Source organism: Musa acuminata, chromosome BXJ3-8, assembly GCF_036884655.1.
Source record: "Musa acuminata AAA Group cultivar baxijiao chromosome BXJ3-8, Cavendish_Baxijiao_AAA, whole genome shotgun sequence".
Classification (NCBI taxonomy): Eukaryota; Viridiplantae; Streptophyta; class Magnoliopsida; order Zingiberales; family Musaceae; genus Musa; species Musa acuminata.
Window position 1 is genome coordinate 4621595 of NC_088356.1, and position 21858 is coordinate 4643452.

The 21858-nt window shown below is 35.6% G+C and overlaps 1 protein-coding gene and 1 non-coding gene across 3 annotated transcripts in view; one reads left to right on the forward strand and one right to left on the reverse strand.

The window, feature by feature from the left end:
• Positions 1-641: 641 nt before the first annotated feature.
• TRNAK-UUU (transfer RNA lysine (anticodon UUU)) lies at positions 642-714 on the reverse strand. The gene has a single exon. It is a non-coding gene; the product is annotated as a tRNA-Lys (tRNA).
• A 670-nt stretch (positions 715-1384) lies between these two features.
• The window catches only part of LOC135582246 (molybdenum cofactor sulfurase-like), a 28819-nt gene continuing 8345 nt past the window's right edge, over positions 1385-21858 (forward strand). For both annotated transcript variants that reach the window (XM_065165470.1, XM_065165471.1), the window contains exons 1-16: positions 1385-1563; positions 1724-1822; positions 2136-2194; positions 2712-2872; positions 3981-4141; positions 5347-5473; positions 6187-6289; positions 6375-6420; positions 8968-9006; positions 9093-9249; positions 14408-14510; positions 14997-15113; positions 17124-17201; positions 19187-19288; positions 20727-20820; positions 21303-21413. In XM_065165470.1, the coding sequence (XP_065021542.1) occupies positions 1422-1563; positions 1724-1822; positions 2136-2194; positions 2712-2872; positions 3981-4141; positions 5347-5473; positions 6187-6289; positions 6375-6420; positions 8968-9006; positions 9093-9249; positions 14408-14510; positions 14997-15113; positions 17124-17201; positions 19187-19288; positions 20727-20820; positions 21303-21413 (1699 nt within the window). In that variant the 5' untranslated portion in view covers positions 1385-1421. The remainder of the gene's footprint in view (positions 1564-1723; positions 1823-2135; positions 2195-2711; positions 2873-3980; positions 4142-5346; positions 5474-6186; positions 6290-6374; positions 6421-8967; positions 9007-9092; positions 9250-14407; positions 14511-14996; positions 15114-17123; positions 17202-19186; positions 19289-20726; positions 20821-21302; positions 21414-21858) is intronic.

A 21858-nucleotide genomic window follows, 5' to 3' on the forward strand; every position in this document is an offset into this window, starting at 1 on the left:
AATGAATGAGAGAGAGGATGATAATATTTATGGTTGGAGTAGAGAGCAACGATGACGATGATAGTGGTATTTTCATCAAATTAATGATAATGACGATGACGATACTATTAAATTAATGACGATAATAATGATAATGATGACGACACTATTAAATTAATGACGATAACAATAATAAGATGAGAAGACTATTTGTGGGGGGAAGGAGTATTTTTATCAAATTAATAAAAAATGATATCCGCAAGTAAAAACCGAGTAAAAGCTCAACATAGTTTTTTAAAGGTAAAACACATTATATTTTCGGAATAAATTATAATTTGTAAGAAAAATAAAAGTTTAAAAATTATAATTATTATTTAATAATAATTACTTGTTAATTTAAATTTAAATTTTTTAATATCTTGACTCATAAAAAAAATTGTAATTTATTTTCATCATTTGTGTGTGTCAGACTCACTATAAAAATCCATCATCGAGGGTTTTTTTTTTAAACTATCTTATAATTTTATATTTCCAGAATAGATTATAATTTTTAAGGGAACAAAACCTTAAAACTTACAATTATTTTTTCGTAGTAATTAGTTGTTGATTTGAAATTATAATTTTTTAAAATTCTGACTCATCAAAAAAAAAAAAACTACTTTCGCCGTCTGTGGGAATCGAACCCACGACCACGTGGTTAAAAGCCACGCGCTCTACCGGCTGAGCTAAGACGGCTACTTAGTTTATTGCTCGTCACATTCTCTTGATCTTCTTTATTACAACATGTTACGGGTATCCATGCAAAAACGAAACGTGTACCGACTAAACGCTCATCCGATTCTTTAAGTTAATAGATTCCAAGGATTCGAAAAACATAAACATATAATATGCTTAAATATATTCCATGGGAGCTAAGTGGTGCATTAACTTATGAATAGTTATGCATAATACATTATTTAATCATGGGACATATACCAAACGATCAAACTGATTAGGCACTAAATGACGATAACAATAATATGTTGGGTTGATTGGGCGTTTGGGGTAGTGAATTAAGAGCTTAAAATATTAATAAATATACTTAATATATTAGATGTATCAAATTTATTTATCGACTATTGAAGGTTTAAAATAAGATGATTTCTCGAAAAAAAACTTTTCTGGGAATATACTCCTTTTTAGATTTTTGTTAGTAGCGTCCACTTCTTTTCTTAATCTTATACATACCCTTAATTTGACAACCAACCATTTAGATCGGTTCTCAGTTATAGTATTTTTCAATTATGTTACAATATTTTCTTAGTACCAATGAATAAAAATACTGTAACTCATTACAAAAATTACTGTATTTTTCTTATATATATATATATATATATATATATATAACGCGCGTCTGAGATTGAAGCCTGTTGGTGTATTTTCTTTGCTCTTAATGCAAGACAATGTCGGTGAGGGAGAATACTGGAGAGACGATGGCGAGAGCGAAGGATGAGTTCATGAAGCAATTCGGAAAGGACTACGGGTATCCCGACGCGCCAAAGGATATCGACGAGATCAGAGCTTCGGAGTTCAAACGATTGCAAGGTCCCAATTCGATTCCCCCTCCTTGGGTTCGTTTTCCTGAAACCCGGAAGTGATTCGGCTTCTGTGCGGTTTCGTGGACCGTTTTTTTGAAACCCTTGAAAGGGATAATCTCTTGAAGACCTAGAACGATTCGGCTTTTGATCTTTTTGGTCGATTCCAGGGCTTGTTTATTTAGATCATGCCGGGGCTACGCTGTACTCGGAAGCACAGATAGAAGCCGTCGCCAAAGACCTCACCTCCAGCGTCTACGGAAACCCTCGTATCCAAGGAATTGGCGAGATTCCATTCTGGGAGTGATTGGTTTTCTTCGTCGTTTTTGAGCCTTCTGTCGGACTTCTCATGCTTCCAACGATTTTAGTTGAATTTTGCGGTGGATTTTTGTTGGAGATATACTCAAGAAACGAATTTTCTCTCTCTATTTTTATGAATTGAAAAACTTGAGCTGATTGGTTTCAGTTGAATTGCTCGGAAATGTTTATTTTGACATATTAGTGGTGATATTATTAATTATTCAACAAGTCAGTGGTGTGCATACGATTAGTAGTTTTGTGTTCTTTAAGTTGGTGGTTTAGATAGCCAGAGCGATTCCAGTTTGGCAACTTGTGACATCATTTCTGCAGCACGACAGCAGGTATTTCCATCCATCAGTCATGAATTATAAAAGCGAATTACTATACAAATGAATAATCAAAAGGAAGAGCATTGTTATGATTTCAAAACTTTGTAAAGATAGTCTTGTAACAAAATCTCAGTCTCTTGTTGTAGTCTTAGTAAGTCGTTTAAAAATTTAATATTTGAAGCAAGTCTCATATCTATGACTTTATGATGATAATTATGAGTTTGCTTAAGTCTTGTTTTGTGTAGCCCATATGGCACAATTATAAATTAACCTTTTAGAGGGAATGAATCTTTGAATATGTTTGTATTCTAAATGGAATTTACATATCCATAAGCTTCCTTACATAGTTCATACCCTACCATCCAAGTGAACTCTGTGTATGTTTTCCTTATGGTTGGTCCTTTGAATCCTTGTTATGGCATTTGTATTTGGAATAACATGTATTGTGCCATTGTGAGCAATTGATTTTAGTTCACTCTTCATTTATCTTTTTGCTGGTACTGATAGTGATCAATATTTGTTCTATCAGGTTCTTGATTATCTTAATGCATCACCAAAGAACTACAGATGCGTGTTTACTTCTGGGGCTACAGCAGCTCTTAAATTGATCGGGGAATGTTTTCCTTGGTCTAGCGAAAGCTGTTACATGTACACAATGGAAAATCATAACAGCGTCCTTGGAATTAGAGAGTATCCTTCCAAAATTGAATAGTTTCTCACTTATGATATCATTTCCTTATTAAGTGTTAAGTGTGGTTCTGTAATGGTATCTGTTGAAGAAAAATATTGATGATATTTGTTGAAGAAATAAATGATGATATTTGTTGAAGAGATTAACACTATGATGCAAGTTTCAAAGCTGGACTGTCTGGGCTTTTTCTCCATTAAGTGGTAAGGGCATTGTACTGTTGAAAAAAATATTGATGATATTTGTTGAACAAATAAATGATAATATTTATTGAAGAGATTAACACTATGATGCAAGTTTCAAAGCTGGACTGTCTGGGTTTTTTCTCCAATAAGTGTTAAGGGCATTGTAATGTTAATAAAGCTTACAAGGCCCTCATGGTATCTTGGTGTCATTTATTGTGTTCATTTTGATCATTTATTTTTCCTTTAATTTTATGATAATTTATGAGGTTGGTGGTGATATTTACAAGATGATGTTCTCGCTGAGGAGTCTTGTATTACAACAGTCTTGCTATCGGATGATAGCTATGATTTCATTCTAGAGTAATAAAAAAAAACTGGGTGACAAATTATTAGGCACCTCAATTTTGAGACTGATGTGTCTGCAACTTTCTAAATATAGAGAGGTATAGATGTTTGACATATTATTTATATAGTGTATACTATTCATTTGTATATATTTTTCCAAAGTATACTATTTGGAATTTTGGAACATCTCAATGGGTCAATGTCAGTAATTGAGGAAAGCATGACTTGCGTATGACTTGATTGGTTGACCTGCTAATAACCTAGGTTTTATCAGTTTGTGCCATGTGGCAAGGCCTATTTCATCTGAAGTTATAGGGTCAAGAGGTGGTAACTTAGTCATGACAAGTTACTTTGGTCATGACATGAACTTTATACAGTCTTGTTGAATCATAATTCTGACTTGATAGGCTGGCTTGCTAGACCTGGTCCAAAGTGCTTAAGCTGAGTTATTGTGCTACTAGGCCTATCAGGGTGTAAATTGGTGGCCTGTGGAACATGCCTTTAGTTTTGTTGTATCCTTCAATTTGCGTACTTGTGTTCATGCTTAATCTTTGTTCTGAGTATCCTTATCTGTTTTGAGATATGCTTTTGATCGTGGAGCAGCTGCCGTTGCTGTTGATGTTAAAGAAGGCACTTGCCTACAAAATAGATCTCATGAGTCTTCCTTTGAGTTCTTAGAACACACGGTACAGAGAAGAGCACATTTATTCCAGCAAAATGCCCTGAATGGCAAAACTTCAGGTATTTAGCTTGCAAAATCTTTTGTTGCCAAGTGAGGAATAAAATGATCATAATATCTTTTGTTGAGAAAATAATACAAGTATAATGTTATGATATACGGTAATGCTTTTTGTACCATTCCTTATGCATTGATCCAATCTAATCGATTCTGATCTTAGATCCAAGGCTGTTCTCGATTTTGATACTGATCGTGTGAATCTTGGCTTTTATCTATGGGAATAACTGAAAAAAAATTAAGGTCATCCAGCTATGTTAACAAGTTTAGTTAGGCTGTTCTTGATTTTGATACTGATCGTGTGGATCTTAGCTTTTATCTATGGGAGTAAATGAAAAAAAGGGCATATCCAGTTATGTTAACAAGTTTAGTTTTGATTAGATCAAAGGGAATATTGAATAAACATACTTTAAAGTTTAAAGTTTAAACATTTATCAAAGGAAGTATTCTGAGAGCTTGCAGATGTGGTAGAATGCCTTGGTCTTATTTACATGAGCATAGGATAGAAATAAGTATGGTAATCCTATAAAAACCTTCATATGCAAATTGCAGAATTCCAAAAATAATGAAATACACCACTCCAGTATGGTTGTTTGATGACTTTGATGAACAGACAAGATATTGTACCTTTTTGAACTACATAAATACTATAAGTGCAAACACATCGTTTTTTGGTGCATGATCTAGTTTGTCTCTTATTGTAATGACTTTTATTTCTGGATTATTTTGGCAACTAAGGGTGCATAAACTCTCAGAAATATTGGTTAACAATATAGCCATTCCATAGAACTATCTGTTCTTCACACCTTGTGTTGACATTGAAAACGAGATTTTTTGCATTTGTCTGGGTAAATTATATGCTGTAACAGACTGTTGATAATAACATGCAGGTAGGATGCAAATGATTGCTTTTACTGTTGCATAGCTGCTACTATGCATCTTACTCATTACTGAAAGAACACTTTGTGCACATCCGAGCTATTCAGGGTTTAGAAGTGGTGCTGATCTTTAAGATACAGTCATGACATATATATATATATATATATATATATATATATATATATATATATGCTTCTCTTGTATCTAAAAGATTTACTTTTACTTGGGGAAAAAACCCTTCAGATATCTTTAGGTTATTCTCCACAGCTAATTTGAGCTGAATTGAGACCTCACTCATCTGTTTTCATTTCTTAAAATTTTTTTGGCTTAGGAAACACATACAATTTGTTTGCATTCCCTTCAGAATGCAATTTCTCTGGTCAGAAATTTTCTCTCGATTTGGTCAACTATGTCAAGGAAGGTGGTGGAAAACCTTTGACAGGATCACCACGCAGGCGGTAAGCTTTAATTTCTTTTCTTTAGTAATTCTATCTGAAAGCAAAGTACTTATTATCTTCATATGTTTTCTTGGTGGAAATATAAGACAAGCACATTGAACTTTAAATCATATGATTTTCATGTCATTTACCATCCAAAACTATATAATAAATTAGTAAAGACATTTTATAGGGTTCTCTGTCTTTCACCGTATTAGGTTTAGTTACCTGAAGGGTTTAATTCTTTAATTTACTTTAGGTACCTTATAGTCTTTATTTGGTTCTCTGTTTTTTGCACCTTATTTGGTTCAATTACCTAAAGAGTTTAATCTTTAATTAAATTCTTTACTTAACATACTTGATGCTTTGATAATCTATATTTGGTGGTGCCAAAGAGCAAGTATAAACAATTGTCAAAATTTTTAGAAGGTTACCCAGGAAGTTTGTTTGCCAAAAGCTTGTGGTTGAACTAAATCATGAGAATAGTGCATAATGCAATTTCAGAATTTTGTGCTGGAAAACTGTGATTGCTAATTATCTTGAATCACCAAAATATAAACTCTGAAATTAATTAATTGATAAAGATCTGATTGTTTTTTCTTTTCTTTCCAGTCAAGAACCTACTGAATTTTGAGAATCATCTACATGTCTGCATTTTGGTAATTTCATGTTTGTTTCATTTTTGCCTTGCATAATGACATAGATAAGTCTAAACTACCACATCTGGAATGCAGTGGTTGTTGGATGGTATTGATAGATGGTGCCAAAGGCTGTGCAACTGAACCACCAGATCTGACAAGATATCCTGCTGATTTCGTTGTCTTCTCTTTCTATAAGGTAAATTTTAACTAGTGAATTATATGTAAATATATCTAATGAATGTCATTATCTGTAATTGCATTCGGTTTCTGTTTCTGGTTAGATTTTTGGATATCCAACTGGTCTTGGAGCACTTGTTATTCGATCTGGTATGCAACATTTGGCAATCTTATGGTTTTCTATTTAGGATTTCTGCTGCTGAAATTTTAGATTCTCATCGCATGTCTGTATCCTCATTCCTCAAAAGGATGATCATGATGTTTGTCACCACCTTCGTGAATAGGAAGATATTCATTTAATTTGTAGATTTGATAAATGAAAAATGTGCTGATAATGCCTGTGTATTAGCATCATTATAGTATGTCTTTTCTGCTTAAAGCATTATCACTATGATAGAAGTTGTCATTTGAGTTATAACTGGCTGTACCAACATATTTGTTCTCAGTGGCACATAATAAACAAATGAAGATCCTTCCTGGTGAGTATAAAATTATATGTGCATATGGAATGGTGGGGAAAATTGGTATTGGCCAATTTGCTATATCCCAATGTTTCACTCTTATGACATGCATGTGTATTGTATAGTATATAATATGCACAATGTTGCATGGTACTTGAGTTGTTGTTTCCAATTGGGTTTCTGTTGTCATTTACTGAATGCTCTTGAATGTTGCTTTTATACTACTTATTTTCAATAGGCATATATCTGGGTTTGTACATTTGCAGTTTTATCCTCCATATTATAAATTTATATGTCTGTACAAAAAGAATCTGATTTTAAATATGATGTATTGTACTTCAAAACGCAATGGACCTGTTACACTTATCCTTCACTGTCGAAGATTAATATTTCTTTTCACTTGGTAAGATATATGTGAAATTCTTAAAGCTATGAAATCCTTAAAGCTGTGTCGTCCTATATGTATATGCTGTGGTTGATGCATCAAATGGACTTTAGGTACAAGTTTTAGAAAATTTATTTTAAGAACTGCAAATCTACATCTTAAATTTGAATCATTGGGTTCTTGTAGAAACTGTAGTTCGTCTTTTACAAATTACATGCCTATATGGGAAATATAGAAGAATCTTGAGAAAATCAAATGATTATGGGATACTGTTACATGAATGCATCATGAGATATAAATATCTGTATTTGTTTAGAGTGTCTAGAAACTTGTATTGGTTGCTAACTAGAGCATTATCATTCAAATCCCATGGTCCATCTTGTTATTTCCTGTGGTGAACCTTAAAAAGATTTGAGGTGGAATATAAACATATTTAATCTTTCTAGATTCTGAATTTAAGTCTTCCAAATAACGGCCCAGGCCAATGCAAGTCCATGTTACCCACTTGGCAGAATCCAGTGCTGAGTCTGGTTTACAGAATCCCCTTTTATTGGTGAAGTATCTTTTAGTGGCTTGCTCTTAAAATAAATTATCCACCTTTTCGCAGGGATGCTAAGAGGAGTTTGTTAAGGATCTAAGATAAGAGCACACATATAAAACTATGGAGTGTATCTGAAAACCAATTTAATCTTACTGTTTCTTTTACTTTAAAACTCAAAAACTTATATAGCACTGTGATGGTCTAGGGGTTCATGACTTGGTCCAAGCCTATCATACATGAAGTGTCTGGAAATTCAGCGTTAGCCCCCAAACCATGGGCCTAGTGCTTAGAATAGGCTGGGTTTTGCATGGGCTACCCAGGCAGCCCCCATCTGCAACTGGCAATTTTGATTCTAACTCATGCTTTTCATGGGATCTTGTACCAGTTTTTTGTAGTTGCAAAAAAATAAAAACTGTCTTTGTTGTTGCTTGCAGTTTAACTTCATTTTATTGATTCATTCAGTGCACTTCACTTTATAATCCTTTAGTCAACTACCAAATTTCTGCAATAAGGAAAAGCAAGCCTTCATGGCGCTACAAAAAAATCATTCTCCTGCCTCCTCTACTGATATATGTTTCGATGTGTTGGTGTATATATATAGAGGCAGTGGAGGAGGGATTGGGATTGGTCTCTCAGCTGAATATGGTCTAAAATATCGACAGTATTTGTTAAACCATAATTTAAAATTTTCCTACTTGTGCATTGAGTACTTATAGAATGGACAATATAAGTGCCATGCCATAAGTTTTCAATTGTTATGCACTCTAGTATTAGTATAGTAGCTTGGACTTATAAACAAAGTTTAGACATGATACCTGTTCTCGACTGTAACTATATGGTTAAAGTACATCACAGAACATATCTATTTATTTATGATGTGTTTTCAACATCAACTATTTTACCTATGCGTAGGAGAATCTATAACCACCGAACTTGTTCATTCTCTGTTACTTGAGCTTGTGGGCAACTGGGCATGTATTCAAGCATCATGGTACCCTGACCTTATTGTTCCCAATCGCTTACTAGTATGCAGCATACCATGCCAAAGTATATTGACACTTCAACTAATTTATCATATTGTCTTACGATATTCTATAGTATACAGTATTGGTCTGGCATGTTGCACAGTCTGTGAAGGGACCAGTATGGGTTCAGTAGCTGATATTTGATTACTCGGTTCTGGTTGTTTGATGTTATTAACTTATTATATTTCAAGAATTGTATCAACTAACAGCTAGTTAAGAATTTTACACAATTGAAAGCTTGCAAATTCCATTTTTTCTATTGCTAATAATAATTGTAAATCACAGAAGCAGCAAAGGTTCTTACAAAAACATACTTTAGTGGAGGTTAGTACTCTGACAAAAATGTGCTTTTCACATTGTTTATCTGATTATGACTATTTCAGTCCAACCTAAAATTTGTAGTTCTCTAGGCACTGTGTCTGCTTCAATTGCTGATGTTGATTTCATAAAAAGAAGGGATAACATTGAACAAGTTCTTGAAGATGGGACCATATCTTTTTTGGCCATAGCTTCCATCCGTCATGGGTTCAAGATAATCAATACATTGACTCATTCTGCTATCTCCCGGTATGTTTTCAACCAACCCCAAAGTAGGCATAGTTATACTTTAATTCTTACTGTAAATGTATGGTTAGGAATCTGTTCATCAGGAAGAAAAATGTAATAGCTCTAAAATTTTAACCAAGTATGTGTATGTGTGTGTGCATGTGCATGCACTCATGTTTGTATGTGTTACAAATGACTCTTTACTCTTTTTCTTTTTTAAATAAAATTTCTTATTCCTTTTCACAAACATTTGAAATAAATGGCAATATACGTTTTTTTATAATAAGATATTAGAAATAAGTGGTTTTATCATTTTGATTTGTTGAGACTGAGGATTTTGGGTTGCACTCCATATGAGTACATACTGCATTATTGAGTGGCTTAAAAGTTAGAATGAAGTGTTAAATCCATGTTATAACGCATTATTATTTGTTTGAAAAAGAAATGGATAAAGAAAGAAATAAATGAAATCTTGTATTCAACCCCGTATCGGTCCTAGGCTAGGCCAGTTGTAATACTGCTACTGGTAATACTGAGTGTTGGTATTTTGGTACATACAAATGCTGGTACTGGTAGCACTAGTATTACTTAGTGTTGGTACATCACGATGTACTGACGCTTTATTGGGGGAGATCGAGGAGGGGAGGAAGAAAAAGGAAGAAGAGGAAAAAGAAGAAAGAAGAGGAGGTAGTAGGGAAGAGGAGGAGGCGGCATATTGGAAAAAAGATGGTGGGTGTGGCAGGTGGTGAGTGGATATATGGGGCATGGTTTGGCAGTGGGTGGATAGGTGGTGCATTAAGGAGGATCAAGAGCGGTGGGCTCATGGAGGAGAAGAGGGCTAGAGCCTTCCTCCATGAGCCAAAATGTTATTTATTTATTTTTTAAGTACCATACCAGATTGCTCGTAGTAGGGGTGGTTTGTGTACCAAATTCATGCCCAGACCGTTAAAATACTAGTTGATACAAATACGTATGGGCGAAATGGCAAACCTTGAAAGGAAGGCAATTCTTAAGCTATGTGAATTTTTTATAAATAACATTAATTTCTCTTTTATGGTGACTTTACTAAGAAAACTTAAGTATTATTTTTTTCATAATTTTGTGTAAGATGGATGCAATTTTAGTGTCAATTTTTTAAGAATACAAAGTTTTTGCATATACTAATACATGCATGTGTTTGTACATATACATACACAATACACAATACACAAACACACATTTGTATACACGTACATGATAATGTTATGTTATATATATATATATATATATATATATATATATATATAATGTTTAAGATATATGTACTTTGTATTGGTTGGAGTACATGCATAGATATCTGCATTGACTTTTCTAGTTATACAAAGATTTGAACGATCAATATTAAATACACACCCAGCCAACTAGCTTGGCGGCATGTATATGGGGTCCCTTATTTCAGGTCAAGGATTTGTTGCCCTTTTGGCCACATCCATGTGATAATTGTCTTCCCTAGGTGGGGTCTAATGCACCAAGTGACAATGTAAAACGAAAAAACAAAAATTAAATGAAACATTTAAATAATTAATAGCATGATTTTTAGGTATATAGTATCAAGGTTTTTAATTTCGATGTGTACCACTTGGTACGGATGGTACATACTAGTTCGAGAGCCTCTCGGCACGCAGATCGCCCGCTACTGGGCGGTACCAAAATTTTAACCCCGTATTTAGTGATACAAGGCTATCTCGGGCGGTAACTGTCGAGACTTATATCGGGTTTCAAATGGTCAATTTGACCGTTGGAGGCATCCTAAAGGGTTTTTAAACCCTTTCCTCCCCTCTCTTTTAATTCATTTTACTATCACACTCTCTTAAACTCTCTCAAACTCATTTTCACTCACAATTTCTCTCTTATTCTTCTATTTTCACCCTTCTAAACTCAACAAAGCAACGATTTATGTACTGGATCAAATTTAGGAGGCTAATTTGGAAGGACCGAAATTGCAAACATTGTATAAGGCTACTCCTCAAAGCCCGAAAAAGATTTGTGGCATTATTCTTACCTAATTTACATTAATTTTAACTTAAAAATCCTATCCTAACTTTTTTTTCTTTTTATTTTTCAGGTATTTTCGAAGGGTTTTCATCTATTTTAAGTATATCGCTCGGCAAGGATTTTAATTTTGAATGATATCGCCCGTACTAGGCGGTATGTATCGGTCCGCTGGTAGATCGGTACGCAGAATGCCCGCTACCGGGCGGTACCATCGATTGGGGCTGTTTCCGCCCCGTTACCACCCGAAATCGGTCGGTAACGGTCGATTTCGACCGTTGTGACCTGCTACCGGGCGGTATTAGCCGAGGGAGAAGGAAGAAGAGGGAGAAGAAAAGGGAGAACCTAGAGATTCGGCGTTGCTCTCCCTCAACAATCTCGATCCGTTGCCACCCTCCCTCGCCGGACGCCGCAGATGAGATGTCGCCTCCTTGTTTGAGGCGACTTCTCATCCGTGCGAAGAGAAGAAGAGGCTTCGCGGGGAGAAGAAACGAGGCGATGTCGTCAAGCTTTCTTTTATTTTTGAACTTTATATATATATATATATATATATATATCATACCGTACTATACCGAGCCGAGCACGATACTCCGGTATGGTATGAAATTACGAACCTTACCACTCGGTACGCCTTGGCGTACCATTGGCATGCCTCGGTACGTACCATATTGAGCAAGGCTCGGTATGTCGGTACAAATCAAAATTGCAAACCTTATATGGTATGTTTGCTATATATATATATATATATATATATATATATATATATATATATATATATATATATATGTGAGGAAAACTTTTGTTCCTCTAAACCGTGAGATATTTGCTATCGCAATTACTTGATACTACTAGTGTACATATTGTACATTGAACTCAACTTTACGAGTGCCATGAAACTTGACTGGTAGAAGAAAATGATCTAGGAGGTTATGGTGAGTTTCTTGACATCTAATCTAATTAAAAGAGTGGCTGATAGGATTGACTGTAACCAGTAAATGACTACTGTTATCATTACAAAAAGAGTTATATTTAAGGGAAATCAACAGCTAGTAGTAGGTTTGGAGATCATACTTGAGAACAAAAGGCCTATTTTGATTGACCTTCTAGCTTCCACACTAGCAATAATGAAGTTTTTAGCACTAGTAGAAGCCTATTGCGTTAGACTGCCCTTTTCAGAATATTTACAATTGTAGAATTCCATATCCCCAATTAAATAGCACCCATAAAAATGGACACACATGGCTCCTAGCCTCCTACATTATATAAACCAGTCAGTGATTTAAAAAGGCGCTCGGGCGCTCGCCTAGGCGCTCGGGCGAGGCGAGGCGAGGCCCGAGCGCCTCGCTAATCTCCCAGGCGGCGCGCTTCAAACAGGCGCCGCCTGGGCGCTCGCCCGAGCCCAGGCGCTGGGCGCTTCGGGCGAGCGCCTGGGTTAACCGAGGCGACCGAACCAGGATTTTAGGTCTGGTTCGGTCCTGGTTCGGTCTCTGATGGTTAGTTGGTTCAATCGAACCAACTAAAATCGATATAAGTGAGAACCCAACCCTAACCTTCGCCACTGCCGCTCCCGATCCCGATCCCGATGCTCGCCGCTGTCGCTGCTCGCAAACGCTTTCGTTGTCGCCGCTCGCCGTTGTCACTGCTCGCAAACGCTACCTCTGTCGCCGCTCGCGCCTCCCGCTGCTCGCCGCTCCTGCTCCCGCTGTCGCTCCTCACAAATGCTGCCTCTGTCGCCGCTCGCGCCTCCCGCTGCTCGCCACTGTCGCTGCTCGCCGCTCCTGCTCCCGTTGCTCACCGCTCGCAAACGCTGTCGCCGCTCGCGCCTCCCGCTGCTCGCCGCTCCCTTTCCCGCTCCCGCTGCTGTTGCCGTTGCTCGCCACTACCGCTGCCGCTGTCACTGTCGTCGCTCGCCGTTGCTGCTTCCTCTTTTCTCAGTCAGCAGGCTTATACTGTTAATATTAAGTTTATTTGAAATGATTAATTTTCTTAATTTAATAGCATATTTTTATTTAAAATTTTAAATATTTATATTTATTAATTATATTATATATTTTTATATTTTAGCGCTTCGCTTCGCTCGGGCGAGCGCCTAGCGCCTCGGGCGTTTTTGGACCTTGGTGCCTTTTAGCGCCTAACACTTTTTAAATCACTGAAACCAGTATGCATTTTCTGGGTTTAGGTTTAAGTTGAGGGTGGTGATTTAAATTTAATCTTGGGCTTCAATTTTATTATATGTTTGCAACATGCCTCATATTTTTTCCATTTTTTTTGGTTCAAGATGATAGGCATGTCCTGTAAAATAATGTCCCATCAATTGTTTTGAGGCCATGACACACTTCTTTCCCTGTTTCTTATTCCATGATATTCATGCTGCTTAATATTTATTTGCTGGCCCCTTGATTGCTTATTCTCATTAGCTTAGGCTAGTTGCCTTCTGTTTTGCGCTTCCTCCTCAATCTCCTTTAAGATGTTTATGTTTTTCTATGAGTTTCGCTTCATGAAGTAATGGAGAACTAGTATGGAATAGAAGGAAATTAGTTGAAGTGCCTTTTTCTTGGTATCCTAACACCTTTAATTCTTCAACTACAATCTACAAGAATAGATATTCCATGTTCTTAGCATGAGAATCATTAATGTATTGCGAACAAGCCATGTTGACTGGTTTCTGAGATTTTTATGTATATGATACAAATATGTATTATGAGACATAATCTTAATACTGGGTAAAGGGAAACTAGGTGCCTTAATTAAAAATAGCGGCTACATCAAATTGAATTTTCTCATTGGCAATTGAAAATATTTCAGGTCAAATAGGTGAAGAAACTTTTTAATCTTTATTTTCTATTACTTGGTAGTGCATCAAATAAATGTTTTTAAAATTGATTTTTCAATTTTTTGTTATTCTAGATTGAATTGGCAACTATATAGTACATTAAAGATAATACTGAAAAATGAACTCGATCTATGTTATTCCCTACTATTTTGATGTATTTTTGTGCTGTAAAATATGCAAAAGCTGAGTTACTCTGGCCTTTCTTTGTTCACTATGGGAGGGAATCTAAAACTTGTTTCTCTCATCTCTTACTACATGGATGACAATTGCTTTGTGAACTGCGAAGACATTTATCCTGTTGTTATTCCATTGCAGGCATACAGCATCTCTTGCCACTTACACAAGAACAAAGATGATGGACTTAAAACATGAAAATGGAGCGGAAGTTTGCAAGATCTATGGCAGAAATACCTCTCAGGTCAGTTATAGCAAAAAAGTTATTTTGTTTTTAATCAAGCCATAAATCTTATTTAGTCTCTCAGATGATTAAAATACATCTTTTAGGTGGATTTTATTGTTCCTATTCCAAGGGGGTTGTCTGTTTTTATAGGTTGTTGGATCAAACTTCATTTCAAAGTCAATTTGTAGTGCTTTTTTAAAAATACAATTGGGACCAACATCGATTGCATGCTTTTTTTTTATAAAAAAAATATCATTTATGATGATAAACTTGTAGCTATCAAATAGTTGTCCTTTCAAATAACTGTTTCTGATTTTAATACTAAATTCATGTAGAAGGATATGCTTCTGCAGACACTTGTGCCTTTCTGCATGTTAATCAGTACCTTTTTTTAATAATTAAGCTTGGTAATTTAAGCAGTGAAGGAGTTGGTTTTTGCTATTTGGTTTGGTTGTCCTTGCTATCTTCTCTGTAAAATACCAATCTTATTTGTTTGTGTTTAAGGCACCATATCAAGACATGGGTCCTACTATTGCATTCAATTTGAAAAGAGCAGATGGCTCCTGGGTCGGGTATCGTGAGGTTGAAAAGTTGGCTTCTCTGTCAGGGATTCAGTTGCGGGTGAGAAAATGATTATATATGTTTTAGTGCTTATATTTAGTTTTGGCTCTCGTTTCTGCTTTCATTTGAGTTCTGCATCCTTTTAACTCTATTAATTGATATTGTTACTTTCTTTTTTTCGGAACAAGATGGACATAACCTTCTCATTTCTATAAGGTCAAGGACAATTTTATCTATTACACTGATGGTATCTTTTCTAGACTTGGCTTCCTTGTCATTATGATATATAACATACAGGTGGAAAAGACAACATTGGGAATAGTTGTATGAGAAGGTAAGATGCTTTATGTATAATAAGAGCAGTAATTTAGGAGATCATGTAGCCTTCTGAAGTTGATCACCAGTGTCCAAAACTTTTAGACCATTACATCTATTCTGATACCCGAATAGTTCCACATGGCAAGTGAGTGGATGATTATGATGATTTACAGGGCCAGATGGGCCTATGTCTATAAACTTAGGCATACACATTTTGGGTCATTTGGTTTTATGCTAATTAGTTAATGAACTAATTTTCCCATTAGGTTAAATCATGACATATGATAATAGAGTGGACATAGTGTAAGGTATGATGAGAGAGTGAATCTAGTAAAGGATTATTCATGGATGAGGTTCATGACATATCAGGATGTGGAGCTACCACTACAATAAGTTTCACATACTGTCTACTAGGATATGATTCTGGTTATGTGTTGGTTTTGAGCCTTGACGAGAACATCAAGCTTTTAAGTGGTAGAGGTTGTGACACCTCAACGACTCCCACAGTAGAAGTATAAGATATGATTGTCATGATATATAATACTAGGTGAGTGCACTACCAGTGAAGCATATTGAACCATGTGATCTTAGGCTTATCTAATTAATGGGTCAATTCTCCCATCAGGTTAGGTTGTGACATCTATGATGTTTGTTCCATTAACATTCTCATGTCATTTCATTAATCTTTCCACGTCTTCTACTTCTTTTTGACTACTTAAATTTACACATCAGCTTGAGATATAGTGTGATTATCAGTTTTTAAAATTCATATAGTTCTGAGCAAGGTTCGCAATACCGTATCGTACCGGTATTTCGACCTGGGCTCGGTACCGGTACGGTACGGTATACCGAGCGGTACACCCAGGTGTACCGAGTACTCGGACCGGTAACAGTCGGTCCGCGTACCGAAAATCTGTCGGACCGGTACGTACCGCCCGTACCGGGTGGTACGGCTCGGTACGGCAAACCCTGGTTCTGAGTCAAGCCTGCAACGACAACAAGAAGTCATAATGTTCCAAATTTGTGGGTCTGCTGCACGAATCTTTTCTGGGCATTGGTCTTTGTTGAGGGTGATATCACTAGTCATATGCATCACTTCTGGATGGCAACCTAGCCCCATAATGAAACTGGTAGAGATATATATTTATATAAAATTTGACAAAGCTTTACCCTGGTCATCTGTCTAATACAATCTCTTCTCTTTTTGGGTCTTGGGATCTGCGGGGACAATGATTTAGTGAGAAATATGCATAGTTGCAATAAGTTCTTCAAGAGTATCCCACAAAATTTGGTTGTGTGCTTATCTTGCCTTAGGTTTCAAAGAGGAAATGATAGTTTAGATGGTTTTATGTCGATTTGCTTCTCTTTCCTATTTGGTATATGAATTTCTCCTAGACTTTAGCTTCATTAGTATGGTCTTCCCTTTCATGTCATTTTGCAATAGCTTGATAGGTCAATCAACATTTGATATCTCATTTATTTATTTTAGATTATGTCTACATGGCGATACATTTCAACATTTTATATGCTATTAATTGGTAAAGCAAGTTGTCATGGTTAGACAGTATAATTACTTATTTGCTTGGGTACTTTACTAACTTAGCTTTTTAGAACTAATAGTGCAGGTACTTAAATAAAGACAATTGCTTAATAAGATCACCTTGCAGACTTGTTGAACTAAATATGCAATATTGAGTTATTTTGGCATGATAATGTCTTGATGAATTTCTTTTGTTAAATGGTTTTCTGTAGACTGGCTGCTTCTGTAATCCAGGTGCATGTGCCAAATATCTTTACTTGTCTCATTCCGATCTTATTGCAAACTTTGAGGTACATCACATTCTTTGTCATCATTCCGTAAGATTGTGCCTTCATTCATCTTTTGGTCTTTTGTATGAACAGTTCTATGTTATTTTTTCGCCACATAATTGAATAAATCAAGGTCTTCAATTTCAAATAATGCTGCATGGTGCGGACGGTACGTGCCGGTCCGTCAGCAGACCGGTACACGAACCGCCCATTACCGGGCGGTGTATATATATATATATATATATATATATATATATATATATACCGCTCGGTATACAATATCGTACCGTACCGAGCAAATGTCGAAACTCCGGTACGATACGATATTTCAATCAAGGTTCGTCGTATCGTACTATATCGGCGTTTCGACCCAAGCTCGGTACGGTACGGTACCGGTATACCGGGCGGTACATCAGGGCGTACCAAGAGGTACACCCTATTGTACCGAATAATTTTATACTTTTCATACTGTAGTAGTGCTATAGTATAGTACTGTAGCACTACTACAGAGTTACAGTATAATACTGTAGCACTGTAGCGGTACCGGGCGGTCCGCGTACCGATAACCTGTCGGACCGGTACGTACCGCCCGGTACGGGTGGTACACTTCGGTATGGCAGACCTTGATTTCAATACTTGGAATAAACCATAATAAGATAAGATCATGTATCTTTATAATCAGCAAAGGACCAAAATCACTTGTATGTTGTGTATGATGTATAGACCACCGATGAGAATGATTAGTCTTTAATCTTAAAATTGGTTTAGCTAAAAAGTTAAACATGGAAATTGTGCAAGCTTATCTTGTCCTAGCATGAAAATAGTTTTTCTCCATTTACTGTTCAGGTCTAGCATAGTTTTTGCATGTAAACAAGCCCTTTTAAGTTTCTTTTTAGAGAATAAAATATCTATCGATGCATTCCATTACGAAAGAAAACAGCTTGGAAGGAGTCTTATGTTGGTTCATATTGGCAGTCATACACATCTATCTGTAGATTGGAGAGATTTTGGGATAACTTTATCTCATTGAATGGTGGGTAACTGATATGGAAAGTAGTATAACATCCCTGGGGAGTAATGACACAAAGAAATGCAAAAAAGAACTGAATCGTAGCCAGTATAAGCATGTGTTGTACATGTCGGAGGCCAAAAAGTAACATGGCCCAACTCACATATGTCTATTTGTGCCTTTAGGAGTCTCTACATCCTTGCATGTTTGTGTTACTTTCGGCACATAAACAGTGCTGAGTCAGTTAACATTTATGTATCTATACATCTTGGTTGTTAGGTAGGCACTTAAATATCTGCTAATCGTAATCATCACATTGCTCTTTGGTATGGGCATTTAGTTAATATGTGATATGCTTGGTGACTTGATAATTTGCAGCTTGCAATAATCATAAATGGTGATCCTAAGAGAAAAATTGAATATAATTGATGCTTTGTAACTATCAAAATTTAAACGTTCTTCGAAAGTTCTAAAATGTAGGTGCAGGATGTGGGCAGATAGATTCCCTGCATAATACCTATTTGTATGCCAGCACACATAGGTTTCACTTTAAATTTCAAGGAATCTTGATGTTCAAATTAAGTACATAGGTTATTTTATTGGTTATAGATGGTAACAAGATATTCAATAGAGTAGGATCATTTTAAAATTATTTTGAAGTATGGGATGGCATTCTTAAATTCTTGGATAATGATAAGCAATAGCCAGAAAATATTAGAAATTTAGAACAATATCCGTGGTGTGATCTTAAAGGTGCATGATTTTATACTGGCATGTAATTTCAAACTGTGAGAGTTTGTTCCATAGTCACCAGCACATTGCTCAGTTGTGTGAAATCAGCATATAAGAATGTGATGTTTTTACGGCCCCATGTGCCCTTCTGACATAGCACGAGACAGTACATGGTGATTCCAAAATGTGATATACACTTAATGTTTTTGTTATCTATTCATGCACTATGCATGTAAATTTATCATTCACATTCTTTTCATGTCAGGTTGGGCATGTTTGCTGGGATGACAATGATATCTTGCATGGAAAACCAACTGGTGCTGTCAGGATATCCTTCGGTTACACATCGGCATTTGAAGATGCAGAGGCACTATATGTTATCCATTTTCCTGTTGTTCAATTTTGCTTATTTAAGTTTGTGATCCTTCTTGCATCTGCAGCTTGTTTACATTAAAACTATTGATCAAACATTCATCTAGTGATGGCAGCACTCATTAGATTTATATTGTCTCATAAAGTTCAAAATAGGTGCCAATGTGCCATTATATGCACCATAAAGATCATTGTAATGGTAATGAGGGGAGGCCATTATATCATATAGCATAAATTGCATAAAAGATTGAAGTTTAAAATTTTGGTCCAATTGCTCAACGTATATTGGGCAGTATACTGACTTGTACCACTTCATATTTCTAAAAAAATGATAAAAAAATAAATATTGACTGATAACTAGCTATTGATGATCCTTAGTTGGACTGGTGACTGTGGACCTTAATTATCACTAACCACCAACGTAACAGTTTTTGTATTCTGCATAACTACTACAGTTGTCTTAGAATTGGCCTAAACTATTATAGCTGTACATTATAATTTATATTATGATTCATTTTTAATAGAATAATTATGAGCATTGATTAAATTTTCAGTTTTAAGCTAGTGATAGTTTCAACTTTCAAGTATACCAATTGGAGTCTCCCTAAAAAGGGAAAAACAGAAAATTTGAAAAATACTACAAAAGGGAAGCAGTAGATGCAATTTTGTGACATTGTTTAATTTATGAATATGAAGAAGCAAATATTTAACATAAAGGCTTGAAACGATAAAATAAAATTGTAAACTTTGTAGCTGTAGGTCACAAAGAGTTAAAAATCTTGTATATTAAGAAAATAAATAATATGGTGCCCATACTTATAGTAGTGGAGAATGGAGCCTCACTAACATTATTTGATCTTTGAGGTAAAGGCCCAACCTAAAAGGTCAAGCCACAAAATCTAGATGTTTAAGAGAAGTAATTAGTTCTGTCATGCCACTGCTGATCAGATCTGGTACTTCTTTTCTAATCCTTGTATTCCTTATCATGGTAATGTATTTTAAGGGTAACCGGAAAAAAATGCACTACAGAGCAACTTAAAGGAATGCATAGTCTTGATTTTTGACTAAACCAATTGCATTTTATTTGGTGGAAAACTTTATATGAATTAAACAAATTCCAATTCTGCATAGTGTTGTTCATAAAGTCATATTTGTATTCCAATACCATGTCCTCATGTAATATATACGACAAACACTGTGAACACTGAGTTCTAGAAAACAGTTTCTGGGTTTATTGCATTATCTTTGTAGTGATTGATATTTTATTTGCATAAGGATTAACTATCGTCATTTTAGGACCTTCAAGAAAGTTTCTTACCGGTACTTTTTTCCCCTTTGACAATCGCAATTTGAGAGCTTAACTTCTAACCCTTGTTATTGCAAAAACCTGGCACTGTTTTTTTACCATTGTTTGTTCTTGCTTCTTACTGCAGAAATTTCTAGGATTTTTAGTTAATTCTTTTGTGGAGAAGTTGAATGCATCTGGAGATGGATATCCATTAAGAATGAAGACTGATCCTATTTCAGGTATACCTCACTTCTTAATCCACTTTCAAACATTCTTATACCTTACTGCTGAGTGAACATTACTTTTAATCATTGGTGAGACCTGTTCTGTGGATTTATGACCTTTTATGTGTTCAAGAACAAGAGTGCCTATGCCCCTACAAATTATAGCAATACCTAGTCTCTAGAGTACTGGGTGATTAGAGTGTATAACTGATTAATAAATATGGACTATGTTTGGTGAACATAGAATGAGGGACTTGACCTGAGTAGTGAGACATGAAGTATTTCAAGAAGCTTTTATTGATGTGGATTTTACTCTCAAATGGAATGGATTATCTGTAGTGAATAAATGTTTGCTATAAGTAAAGACCTTTCAAATAAATATGATCGGTTGTTGGTGCATAAATGTCTTATAATTTTGCTTATCATTTTTAGGATATTTTATAATCAAATATATTTTTTGTTGTAATGGCCTAAGATTTTCCTTTTGTGTGTTACAGGTATTGGGTCACTGCAGCTTGTACGTTCTGTTCAGCTGAAATCCATCACAGTCTACCCTGTAAAATCTTGTGCAGGATTTGCTGTGTACAAGTGGCCTTTAAGCAACATCGGTACCCTTATCCTCTTTCCTTTTCTGAACATAGGTTTTATATTTCCTCATCATGAACAAAGATGCTAAATATGCAACTGGTTCTGAATGTGATGCTCTTCTAAGAGTAATTTCCTTTGGTTCATCTGTGTTGAATAGAGAAGAGAATTATTGGACAAAGTTAAACTGCTTTATGTTGTTTGCGCTTCTCTGAACATTGATATTTTAATTCATAAGTAAAAAATCTTGGAAGTATATCTCTCTTTTATAAGTTGAGGGTCAAATAGTTTTGCAAATAGGCAATGAACTGGTTGAACCAATACCAACTGACCGGTATTTCGTACCTGTTTAGGCATGTGGACTGGCTCCTGGTCGGCATTGAAACCACAATTTTTACCTTTTTTAAAAATTTGGAAAGTTGAAAATAGTTGTCAGAATCAACCCTAGATAGTGTACCATGGTTCTTT